Here is a 13,972-nt window from a genome sequence, read left to right on the forward strand (position 1 = left end):
ACATATATACATATATACATGCATACAGATATCTATACATATATACACCTATCACACACACATACACATGCACACAAACACACACATTAGTCATTTGTTTTCTTATCCAAAACTACGTCAAAAGTACTGAATGGATCTTTATGAAATTTGGAAATTATATTCTTTGCATAACGGCCATAACTCCCATGAAAATTCATATATTTTTGATGTTGATGAAATTTTAACCCGAACATAACAGATGAGCATTATTTAGAAAATGATGTCACACGTTATCGAGGCTACCATTCTTTCTGGATGTGCAAAAGGGGATGACGTCTTTATTCCAAGAATTCCTCTTACTCCATCAGGAGCAGACATTCCTTTTACATTCAGAAGACTACAATTCCCCCTTCGTGTGACTTTTGCCATGTCCATAAACAAATATCAGGGTCAAACACTGTCTGTAGCTGGTCTTCTCTTGGAAGAGCCCTGCTTCTCACATGGACAACTGTATGTTGGCTGCTCAAGAGTGGGCAGCAACAAAAAAACCTATTTGTATATGCTCCACAAGGGAAAACAAGGAACATAGTTTACAATGAGGTGTTATAATCACAACAGCAAGAAAGTATGTACATGATCACCTTTTTTTACGAAACTTCATTGACTTTCATATATTTATATTGATATACATATATATACGTGTGTTTGGGTGCGTGTGTGTATATACATCTCTATATATAAAGATGATGCGTAGTCTAGACGGCATTTTTAGATTTCATTATTCTCTTTAACCCGGGCAACGCCGGGTATTTCTGCTAGTGATGAATAAAAATGTCATATTTTCCAAATGCCTGCCATAATATTATCGGAAACTTTACAAATGAATGGCTCTTTTACATATACTAACTCTTTCACCTCAGCCATACGGGGTTTCTTGTTACCCATAAATTATCTTATGAATACACTGTCTAAAGCAAAGTCTAATATGAGCAATAAGAAAACCTGTAGCTTGGGTATGATTCAAACAATGGGAATTCTATTTGCTCGAGAGACAAGAGCCTCGAAACAATAATAGTATGTAATCAAAAATTTATAGGACAAGAGCCTCGAAACAATAATAACATGTAATCAAAAATTTATATATTTCAGTATTATTAACTAGTTTTATACTCAGGTGAATGATAGCCTGTACGTAACTATACATTTTTGACGGCGTTTGAATACACAATACGTCAGTTACAATTGCATCAAGTACTACTAGCACTACTTGCAATATAAACACCTTTCAAAATATTAACACCCTTTGCTTTTAGAAAATAAACGGGACTTTCTCTACAGTTACATATAAGAGAAAGCTTTGTGATGGACAACTGCTTTTGGTGTGTTTAATATTTGCTAAATAATATAAGTGACTGAGAACACAGAGTAACTTGAACATAGCTCGCCTTAGCCTGACAAGCTTGGTCACCGTGCCGAGCCGCAGGAACTATAAGTGGCATGAGGCGGAGTCAAGCTGTTTTTAAATAATAATATATGTAACTCTTAACAAATGTGTTGAGTGCCTCTTTCTTTCGTTTGTCCACTCATTTGTGCGTGCGTGTACGTGTATGTATATATATATATATATATATATATATATAAACGTGCTTGGAAATGGGGAGAGAGAGAGAGAGACAGAGAGAGGAATGGCAAGGCAACAAAACAATGAAAGAGACCTCGATATTATGTAAATATAGGAATTTATCTGTAAATAAGATATGTGACAATTATTCGGTAGCCATGATAAAACTCCGAGTTTCGGATGTCGGGGCGGAAGCCCACGCCGACATCTCTTCAGTTATCGGGCCATTGAAAAAATGCTATGGTTTTTCACAGCATTTTTTTCGATGGCCCGATAACTGAAGAGGTGCCGGCGTAGGTTTCCGCTCCGACATTCGAAACTCGGAGTTTTATCATGGTTACCGTATAATTGTCACATATTATATTTACAGATGTGTGTGTGTGTGTGTGTGTGTGTGTGTGTACACACATGCATATATAGGTACAGGACGTCACCAACAGTAAACAACATGAAATACGAAAGCAAATGAATTCAATACGCAAACAACGAGAGAAACAAATGTAAAACGTGACAAATAACATAAAGAAAGACCCTTCGTCAGTTGTCGGCTTCTCGTTACTCACACGTAACCATCGTCCATTTTTCTCTTCCTCGCGTGACCACCCTTCTTGTCTTCCTCGACTGTTGCAAGGACAGCACGTATCCTATCTCTCGCTTATATCTTTACTCTTGTCAAAGAAAATATTTCTCATGCGTTCGATATTTTTTCCCTCGTTCTGGTTTAACGACCCTCCATGTTTGTTTTCGTTCGGTTTCCTTGTTTGTCTCCATGATCTTGTTTTTGTTCCAACCTCTGACCCACCATAAGTCCTAAATTTTATTTTGACACGTATGGGAGCAACTGTCTCCACTGTAAATGTATGTGTGTGAGAGAGAGAGAGAGAGAGAGAGAGAGAGAGACTTGTTACGTAAGAAAAAACTTGATAATTTCTCTCCGAACATGTAATCTCTTCATTGGTCCAAACTGTATTTTTTATTTATTTTCCTATTTTTTTAATTTATTATTTTTAAGATATGTTATATTATTTTTAAGTGTTGTGTTGGCGATAAAGCTACTTCCTACGCATAAATAAGATATCCTGATATTTTCTATGGTCTAATTAAGACTATTTTACTCTAACTTTTGAATTTTTTTATTTTTTTCATGATCATAGAAATGTAACCGAGTAATGCTATTTAATTATTTTTATATTTTTCTTATTCAAATTTCTTATTCAAATTTGATGTGGTTAAATAGAACTGAATTTTCCGAAAGATTCTTACTTCTATACATTAAAAATATATTTTTTTAATTAGTTGTGGTAAGTTAAGACTCCTAGGTACATTTCTAGAATAATAATAGCACTAATATTTTGGTTTCTATGCGAAGTTATAAATATATATATATATATATATATATATATATATATATATATATATATATACGTACACACACACACACCCACACACACATATATATATATATCGCCATGATTGACCGCTGGCCACTAAAACTTTTTTATTCTCTCACTGTTTATTTTCTCGTGATCCTTTCTGTTAAAGAGCGTAGGCTTGAAATGTAAAAGACTTTCTCACCTTCCTGAGAGTTAAACTAATACACCTGTTTGTTGTTTACACATCTGTCTTCGTCGTTTTGCTTCTTTCTGTAAATTCCAACTATATATGTATATATATATATAAATTTAATAAATGGAGTAAAACGCATATGTTAACTGCATACTTTTATTTCCAACATATGTTTCGAAGATTACAAATTATACCTTCCATTAGAATAGGTGATGTTGATAAGAATGTAATCTTCTCTTCAGGCAAATCCATGTGAACCAGCTTAAACGTAAGACATTTTAACCGAATATGAGAACTGTAGTTGTAGAAGGAGGTTACGTAATTTATTTGAAAAAGCCGTTGGAGGATAAGGGAAGAAAAAGAAGGAAAGAAAAAAAAGAAAGAAAATTTAGAGTATAAAGTTAGGAGATACTAAGATGATTTAAATCCGATAAAAAGTTGGAGAGGAATGTTATGAAGTTTGTAGGACATTTATAAAGAGAAAGGTAGTCTTACACCTGTTTCAGGGATATAAAGGATATCCCATCATCAGAAACGATATGAGAGAGTTAACCAGAAGGAAATAGCAGAATTCAATATAAGAAGTTATTTTGGAAAGGGAGAGATATAGGAAGTATGAAGGGAGATATGAGAAAAAAATGAAAATATACTTTGGATGTTAAAGTTGTTCCATTATCCAAGGAATGTGCTGTGTAGAACGGGTAAAAAGGCTTCTTGTCCATGGTATGTAAATTCCGATAGAAGTTCATATTTTTTATTACAAATGGATAGTGTGCAAGTATTACGTATTAATTCCATGTGCTGTTCATGCGAAAGTATCTTGTAGTGTGATGGGATATCTTTTATATCCTTGAAACTTCACACTGCCTTGGCTTTGTTGTCTCATTTTATTTAACATTATATATATATATATATATATATATATATATATATATATATATATATATGGGGCATATGCAGTTTTCATCATCTCTTAGAATGCGTTCGAATCTTGTTTTTGCTCCTTTGTACACTCTGATTCTATCGTACGGTGTGTAACCGGAACGTTGCATTTGGAATATGTAGTGCTGGATGTGTTGTTGTCGTTCATGTGGTTGGCATAGTGGGGTATACGTTCCTCATTACTCTAAGTCTGCCACGAGGATGTTGATTTTGGTAGTACTTGACATCGCTGAATCACTACGGATAACCAGTGGATTAGCCATTGGTTTATGATAGTGCGAGTGGAGTAAACAGGATTTAACAGTTCCGTTAATCATAGTATTTTCTATCCACAGCTCAGTATCTAGGACGGTAATCTATTTCTGGGGTGTTTAGAGGGGTAGTCTACAGTAGCCTTTATACTGCTATGGATATGGTCAGCTATGTGTTGTATAGTTGTCATCACCTGTTCTTCATTTAGTAGAGTGCTCATATATGTATTACTTTCCAGGACAACACATCCAGCACTACATATTCTGAATACAACTCTCCGGTTACACACAGAGTGCACAAAGGGGCGAAAACAAGATTCGAACGCATTCTATATCTGCTACATATGTGGAAAATCGGTGTGTTTGTGTTTGTCTGTGGCGTTGTTAGCTAACTCCTCCTACATCGTTTTATTGATTTTGATGAAACTTGACACGTGAGTAGAACTCATGTCTGGAAATCGCGTGGCATCCTTAGATTATTGAAAAAAATCGATAGTACGGCCCCTGGAAAGGACCTTCATATCTACCTCGTATAACAAATTTTTTTTAAAACACCCAAGGGAAATAACCCATAGCACCTGTATAATATTTTTTAAACACTCAAGGGAAATAACTCATTTCATTATCAATGTTCGATTACTTTGAATATTGATTTTTTTGTGTGTCCTATTTCTAATTTTTGCAGACAATATCACTTTTATACTTTATTTGAAACATGAGTAGAGCTCATGTCTGGAAACCGCGAGACATACTTAGATTGATGGAAAAAAATACACACATATGTATAAGGCAAAAATAGCCAGTTGAAAAATCTCACAAAGAGATCAGAGCAGTGACTATACCAAACAGTAAAGCCAGTCGCCACATCAATGTGGCTGTTGAACGTTACTACTAGTTTAACTTCAGGCAGATTCTCCGCCAGCTGCTTATCGATGTGTCACTGCACCCTTTATATACAATATATTGTTAGAAAGGGGGAACGAACCTCCTACCCTCTAGCAGGTATCAGGGTTGCGATACCTGCTAGAGGTTGTAGAGATTAGATAAATACCTCTATAGATTCCTCTATTTACATAATATCGAGGTCTCATTCATTCTTTTATACATATATATATATATATATATATGAATTAATATAGACAGGTGTGTGCAATGTGTTATCAAAAAGGAAAACTATACTTGTTACTAAATATGATTAGGGTGTTAGAACTACTACATTGCTAGAAATAAGAGCTAAAATGTTCTAATGCTATAGTTAATGCACGTAATTGTGTACTGACAGGGAGTGCAATCGCCTGAAAACACTGGTTGAGAATTCCCTGTATATACATATATATATATATATATATATATATATAAAGTTCAAAAAAGGAAAATGACAAAAAAAACAACAACGTGGGGACGTGATACAGATTGTGTTACTAGACGCTCGGGAAAGGAAAGAGAGAGAATATGACGTTTCGAACTGAGCTCTTCGTCGGAAACAAGGAAAGTCCAAAGAAGAGAAAAACGGAGGAAGAAAAAATCACCACCAATGTCCACGAGGTTACATTGTGGGTGGCAGCAGCAACATTCCACGGTCAAATTTCACACACACACACTGGGCGAAGTCGTCTGAATACACTTGAAGTTTCTCCAATACGGACTTATGTGTCAATTTTCGCACCACCATCATTGTGGATGGTGCTTCCTAGATATTTGAAATCCGCTTCGCTTCTCAAATTGTTGTTTCCGACTGTTACTGGAAGTATTTATTGCCGTATCAGTGGTCACTGTTTATTAAATACTCTTTCTGCGATAAGCACAAGAACAGAAACTTGAGGTTGGGGGATAATCGATAGCATCATCCCCGGTAATCAACTAGTGCTAATTTTATCGACTCCAAAAGGAAAATAGGCAAAGTCGACCTCGGAAGAATTCGAACATAGAACAAAATACTACTAAGCATTTTGTCCGGCTTATGTTAAATAGAGCCATTTTTATCTGGTGATAATGAGCTTGTGTTTGTAAGGGAGACTGTGTCCACAATGCAAATACTTAAATTTCTTAGCGTATCTGGTCAGAATGAACATTTGAGCTTGAGCAGTCTGGATGATTCGTTGCCTGTCGATACCTCCACAACCAGATGAATGAAAGTAAAATAGAAGTGTTCGTTTTCAATTCGTTGTATTTTCTTTCCATGTCGAACGGCTATTCGGATATTGGATACAGTAATTGTGAATGCATGCTGTGAATACTTGAAAAGTATGTTTAGTATATGAAGGGCTAAAACGACTTAATTTGGGATGAGTGTACGTAGTCTATGCCATATCAGAAATATACATTTATGCATTGTGTTGTGTCGGTTACCTAGAATAGTTTGTGTATCCAATTGTTTTTATCAAAATGCTCCACTTGTGATTCCTTCATGGGTATTTTGTGATTCTACCATGATAGTTTACTGGCCATAAATATTAGATAAAATGACTTTTGGACCTAAAGTAAAATTGATTAGTTCGTCAGTTGAGCTTCGAGATAGATATCATACAATGGCAAGAATTTAGCAAACAGAATTTTCGAAATAAAGATACGTTTCCATAAGCTGTATCTTTTGTTGTTGTTGTTGTGTGGAGGCGCAATGGCCCAGTGGTTAGGGCAGCGGACTCGCGGTTTCAATTCCCAGATCGGGCGTTGTGAGTGTTTATTGAGCGAAGACACCTAAAGCTCCACGAGGCTCCGGCAGGGGATGGTGGCCAACCCTGCTGTACTCTTTCACCACAACTTTCTCTCACTTCTTGTTTCTGTTGTGCCTGTAATTGAAAGGGTCAGCCTTGTCACACTGTGTCACGCTGAATATCCCCGAGAACTACGTTAAGGATACGTGTCTGTGGAGTGCTCAGCCACTTGCACGTTAATTTCACGAGCAGGCTGTTCCATTGATCGGATCAACTGGAACCCTCGACGTCGTAACCGACGGAGTGCCAACATCTTATGTTGTATGATTCCGTCACACATTTCAATTGATATTTTCTATTTAAGAATTATTTGTACTGGAAGCTGTTTCCTAATGATCATTCTTTTTGGTCATGTTTGTCATTACAAAAGTACACTCATCATATCATGAGCACATTGGGAAGTCTTGAAAATATAAACCTTAAATTCTGTGCAAATAGTGATTCCGTCACGCAGTTCTTAATTTGATCAGCCTCTATACTGTCATTTTGCCCTAGAAGTGAAGCATCTTGAGATTTGACATCTCTGCTTCTGCTACAACTATTGGTACACAATTCACCTTCACCAAGCATTTATATGTTCACACCATTTATAGACAAAAAGTCGTCATCTTTCATGTGCAAATAAGCTTTAATGCACAATTGTTCGCCCTACCTTACATATAAGTTAACATAGCACATTCAATGAATCCTACTTTGCTAATTTCTCTCCAACGAACATAAATCTTTTTTTTCTATTCACTGCACGACTACTCCCATTCAGTGGTTGATAAATAATAAAATGAACATTAAAACCTAGAAACAGCAATTAAAAACTATGGTTTTGTACTGTAGTCGTACAACCCAACACCTTTAATACAATTATTGTATTTGTAAGCTTGCACTAATTATACAGGCTTCACTTAACATCTGAAAGTTTTTTGTTTTTATGAATATTCATTCTTATATTAACATCCATTACTATGGTGGAACACCAAACATCTTGTAGTGTTTAGTTGTTATTTTATGCCTGCATTTCATTGAGTTTGCACTTCCTTGTTTCAGAAGGGAGGAGATAAAACTAGAAACCCATTGTACCATATGTATTAACAATATAAAATTCTGGGAGGAAAAGCCCTCAGCCCTTGGCTTTCACATATATATTTTTTTGCAAATGTCCCTAACACGAAAGGAAAAATTAGTACCAGTCAATAACCAGTTATTCCTCCTCCTTGCCAAAGTTAAAATTCGATATTTATTTCCATTAATGTTACAAATCAATATTATTATTATACCTACTTCCATTAATATTATTAATTTTCCTTTTCAGTGTATTGGTAAAGTTCAGATGGCCAAACCAGTATATTGCTTGGATTCTGTCTTTGGTGGCCAAATGTTTGCAGTAGGTTCTTCACAGAAATCTATAATAATAGCCTCTCTTGTGTGATCTATTCTGAGGATTCTGTTCAGAGAAACTCATTCTACTGTACGTGCTAACAATATAAAATTCTGAGAGGATGTAGTCAACAGAAAAATCCTCAAAAACATGGTTTTCACATATATATTTTTTTCAAAAGTCCCTAATACAACACCAAAGGAAATAGACGTCAGTACAGCAAGATGTCCAATTTTTGATGTGATAAAAGTATTTAGTGAAGCTTTATACTGACCATGGCATCTTCACTGTTCCGCATAAAGAATAGCAAACCAATATAAACATTGCCAAATACTGCAATTTACTGGTGATACAAATAAAGCAGAAGCAGTTTGCAATTAATTTTATTAATGAATATTAATGTAATTATCTGAATTTTAATAAATATTTAGGAAACATACTTTCTGTAGTTTTCTTTTATTTGATATCAATTGTGATGGGATAAAAAAAAAAAAAAAAAAAAAAAAAAAAGGAGGGTACAGTTTAAAACTGAGTCGATAACATTGATTATTTTGAGTAAATGCAGTTACTGAAGTTAAAAAAAAAATGATAAAAGTTTTAATTTTCTAAATAACTAACTAATTTAAAATGACCAACAAACAAAAGTTAAACTGCCAAAATACTATATATATATATATATATATATATATATATATATATAAAGTATTAATATGTTTGTGTTTTCCATTAATCTTTATTTGTATTCATGTAAAAGTATGCACTCCTGTATCCAAGCGCTATATTGAATGATTTGAAATATGAAATGTAAATCAAAATTAAATTTATACAAATTTAATTTGGTCAGACCTGTAGAACTTAAAAATGGCAAAACATATATCATTTGATTTTTACAGCATAGATAGTTGGCAATCAGTATAGAACTCTCACTTTGAAACAAGACCATATATTTGCAGGAACTGATTGAATTGAATCACTGCACTCACTGAGTGTATCAGAGCATGGGCCTAAGTTTAGAATACAATTAAATATTGCAAGGAGATAAGTTACAGATGCTATTAATGCAGTCTATCCACCACCTTACTTGCTTACTTAAGCCTTTTGCTCCCTCTGGGACATAAGCCATTGACAATTTTTTCCGCACTGTCCTAGACTTAGGGCTATCATTTCAGTTTCCTCTCCCAGGTTTTGTTGATCTTGAATTGTCATCGACACTTCAGCAAGTCTGCTTTTTTTTCTCTTTTTCTCAGGTAAGATTGTTAGCCCTACACGGACCCATTTTTACCTCTAGAGAGAGGTACTCCATATCAGTCTGGCCTCTATCCTGTGACCTGTCCAGCACAAGAGAGCCTGTTTGTGCTCCACTGGTATAGCTCTCAGAATCATTGAGACACACAAGGTACCACACTGCAGGACTGGACCTTATGCTGCATCTGTAACCTTAAGCATTCAAAATAGAAAATGAAATTCAAATGTTCATAAAAATAAAACATTATATTTTCCATCTTGTGTGTAAAATAGAACTCTGTATCCTATCTTAAAAAAGGCATTTAAATTGGCTTCCAGAATGTTCCAGTCATATTACTGCATATTTTTCCTATCTCTGTGTAAGGGAATACAATCTTAACTTTTTAAGCCTTTCCCAGTAGCTGAGGCAATCTTCTTGTAGCAGCATTAATTTTGCTCTATGTGGTTATCATAATTAGGAGCAATAATCTAGAAGATAAATGTCCTCCAGAAAACTACCATGGTTTCCAGCCTTCTTTTTCTGAAAGTTGTTAGAATCCATCTGGTCTGACATCTACATTTCAATACCATCTTAGTAATATGCACTGGAAAAGATGCATTATTCATGTTATTGCCCAGAATATGTACTGATTATGACTCATGGACTGCATCCCTCCTGGTCCACTGTTTTGTCTCTATCACATTTAACCTTGTGCACTGATATCAAAGGGCTTGGAAATTTTCAGCATTAAAGCTCGTTATTTTTTTCAGCCCACTTATGTATAGCATTTACATCATGTTTCAGGTGTGTAATGCCTCCAAGGTCCTTTTTCACCTGTGATACCTTTGCACTGTCTTCATAGTTCATGGGGGTGACTATCTGCATAGCTAAAAGCATGTTTGAAGGAGCCACGAGGATATATTCTAAGGGATTCCACACTCTGTTATTGTTTCCTGAAAGATAGATTCTTTGGTTATTGCCTTCTGTCTTTTAATATGTAATACAGGCACTTCCCCAGTTTCCAGATAATCTCAAGATCATACAGTTGTGATATATCATACCATGATTGACTTTATCAAAGGCTTTCACAAAATTGAGATATATCACATCCACATTTGAATGGCTGTGCAACTGTTTTAACAACCACTTGTGTTGTAGATGGTGTGTCAGGCAGCTGCTTGGTTGGAAACCTTGTTCAGCTTAGCAAGTCATTTTCTTCCAGGAACATGATGAGCTTCTTTCCAATTCATTTTCTGGCTTTGCTGATATGCAACGTCAGAGAGACAGGCCTATAATTTTTAGCATTTGATCAGCTTCCACTTTTATAAATGGGGCATGTGTCTCCTTTCAACTTGCAAGGAAGGTCCAGAAGAAACTGCAGTGCTTTTGCTAGGGTTCATTTACATGTTTTAGAGGAATTGTTGTGAAGGAATTAGGGCCAGTAAATAAATTTAGGCTTATTTCATTTATGGCCAATATCACATCTTTCATGTCAATGTAATTGATCATTGCTGCCTTTGGGGTGGCAAAGATTCATCTGGTTTGCTTACCTGCATGAGTTCCAGAGGGAAGGTGAAAACACTTTTGAATTGTTCGTTCAGTATTTCACATATCCTTTGCAAAGTTAAAGCAAGAAAGTTATTTTCTTCAAAGAGTGACCCAAATATGCAATGCTCCAACACTATTTCTTTAACAAATTAAAAAAACAAAAAGCTTGGTTTTTATATTCTGTATAAACCTGGCTTCCTTCTCTTTCATGGGAGTACTGCAATTTTTTCATAATCCCTAGCAATGTCCTTTCTTGCTGTTTATTTAAGTGGTTTGTAATCTTTGTCTTTCATCTCATAAGAAATTCTCACACCCTGGTAATTTTGTTTTGTGTAGTTTGGCTTTATTCACTGAGACAAATTTTATTATGCATATGACTTACATTAGTGATATGAATTAGGTACATATCAAATTCAGGTATGGAAAAACATTTATACCAATTCTATTAGAGGATCTATTTCTGTATTTCCAGTTTGTAGAGTGTCTGGATGCTTCTTATAGGCTGCATGCCTACAGCTTCCTTTGCCCCATACATTGGCAGCTCTACTATATATTGATTTGAGGTTAAAATCAGTATCACTTTTACATAGTGGACAAACTCCAGACAATTTGTGAAGCAGAGACCCAGAATACTGGTTGCCTTCATTGGGTCAGTTACTATTTGTCCACACACACATACACTAGAAAAAAATACTGGAGAGACAGAGTATTGTAGTTAATGTCACAATGTAATTTACTAAAATTATAGCAAAGTTTCTAGACAAACCATAAGCAGAATATCAGACTAAATAATCCACATAAATTTCTTTCTAAATTCCAGAAAGTTTCTTTGGATTTCTATCTATTTTAAACACCAGGTTATGATTTTGTAAAAAATTAAAAGAAAAGAATTTGCTAATTGAATGTTTTGAATACCATTTCTTCTGTTTAACCCTAAACTTCAAACCTTAATTCTAAAACCTAATCTCTAAAACTTAGCCCTGCTCAAAAATACTAATTCATAACTGCTGACCCTAAAACCTAACGAATTTTTTTTTTTTTTAATTTAGAATCATGATCTACTATGATTAAAGCAGAATTCTGAAAAAAAAAAATTCTAAAGTGAAAATAAGGCTGGTTACATTCTTCCCAACACAGAAGTAGGGAAAATAAATATAAATATACATACACACACACACATCAGTTACAAGACCTACCTACAGAGTCCAAAATTCACTAGGGTAGTTCTGTTTCTTTGGGAACAAAAACTGCATAACCAAAAACTCACTGGTGATGCTGGCATGAAAAAAAAAAAAAACCACCCAGGACATACTGTGAAGTAGTTGGCCTTAGGAAGTGCATTCAGCAGTTGAAACAATGCCAGAAAAGACCCTGGATCACAATGCAATCCTTGGGCTCATCAGATCCTGCCAAACTGTCCAACCCATACCAGCATAGCACATGGATGATAAATGATATCATGATGCAATATATACACACACACATATATAATTGCCAACCAAGTGTGGCTTGCCATACGTGATGGTGCTACTGGCATTTATAGCCCCAGGAAAACATCTCCAGCTGGCAAACAACACACATGCTGTGTCCGATTAGCATTTTATGAGGGGAGGTCATCACCCCCATCCCTAGCCTTACATGATACACACGGACTCAAGTTTCTGGGTGGTTACCCATCCTCAGTGTGTGTTAATCACCAGCTAGTGATAAAAACTCAACCCACTCACAAAATACTGTATGCTTTTTCCAGTGATGAACCATTGCTGATCTCGAAAAAAGAGAAATAAGCTATATTAAAGCTCTGAGCGAGATGTAAACAGCAACAACATGGAATTATAACATAATTGCCAACCAAGTGTAGCATCCCATACGGGACAGTGCTACTGGTGTTTACAGCCCCAGGAAGATATCTCTTCCAGCTAGCTAACGGCATACATTCTGTTTCCGATATATATTCTTTTACTTGTTACAGTCATCTGAGTGCAGCCATGCTGGAGCACCGTATTTAGTCAAGCAAATCGACCTCAGGACTTATTCTTTGTAAGCCTAGTACTTATTCAATCAGTCTCTTTTGCCGAATTACAAAGTTACAGAGACGTAAACGCACCAGTATCGGTTGTCAAGCAATGCCGAGGAACAAACACAGACACACAAACATACACACACACACACACACGCATATATATATATATACGATGGGCTTCTTTCAGTTTCCAACTGCCAAATCCACTCAAGTCTTTGGTTGGCCCAAGGCTATAGTAGAAGACACTTGCTCAAGGTGCCATGCCGTGGGACCAACATTTATGAATTTGTGTTGCAAGATTCCTGATGCGAAGTTGTGTTGAAGCAGATATTTCAGGATGGTCATATTATTTTTTTCTTGCCTAATATTGGTAAAAAAACAAAACAAGCGACTATCTCGAAATGCAACAATATATCATCATCGTTTAACGTCCGCTTTCCATGCTAGCATGGGTTGGACGATTTGACTGAGGACTGGTGAAACCGGATGGCAACACCAGGCTCCAGTCTGATTTGGCAGAGTTTCTACAGCTGGATGCCCTTCCTAACGCCAACCACTCAGAGAGTGTAGTGGGTGCTTTTACGTGTCACCCGCACGAAAACGGCCACGCTCGAAATGGTGTCTTTTATGTGCCACCCGCACAAGCCAGTCCAGGGGCACTGGCAACGATCTCGCTCGAAAATCCTACAGGAGCCAGTCAGGCGGTACTGGCAACGGCCACGCTCAAAATG

At 35.9% G+C, this 13,972-nt stretch overlaps 1 protein-coding gene across 1 annotated transcript in view; it reads left to right on the forward strand.

The window, feature by feature from the left end:
• LOC106881193 (uncharacterized) overlaps positions 1 to 8,884 on the forward strand; it is a 68,820-nt gene extending 59,936 nt beyond the window's left edge. The window contains exon 8 of the mRNA XM_052967511.2: positions 8,380 to 8,884. Within this exon, the coding sequence (XP_052823471.1) occupies positions 8,380 to 8,496 (117 nt within the window). The 3' untranslated portion in view covers positions 8,497 to 8,884. The remainder of the gene's footprint in view (positions 1 to 8,379) is intronic.
• Positions 8,885 to 13,972: the final 5,088 nt, after the last annotated feature.

This window comes from Octopus bimaculoides, chromosome 1 (genome assembly GCF_046866305.1).
Source record: "Octopus bimaculoides isolate indiv1 chromosome 1, ASM4686630v1, whole genome shotgun sequence".
Taxonomy (NCBI): Eukaryota; Metazoa; Mollusca; class Cephalopoda; order Octopoda; family Octopodidae; genus Octopus; species Octopus bimaculoides.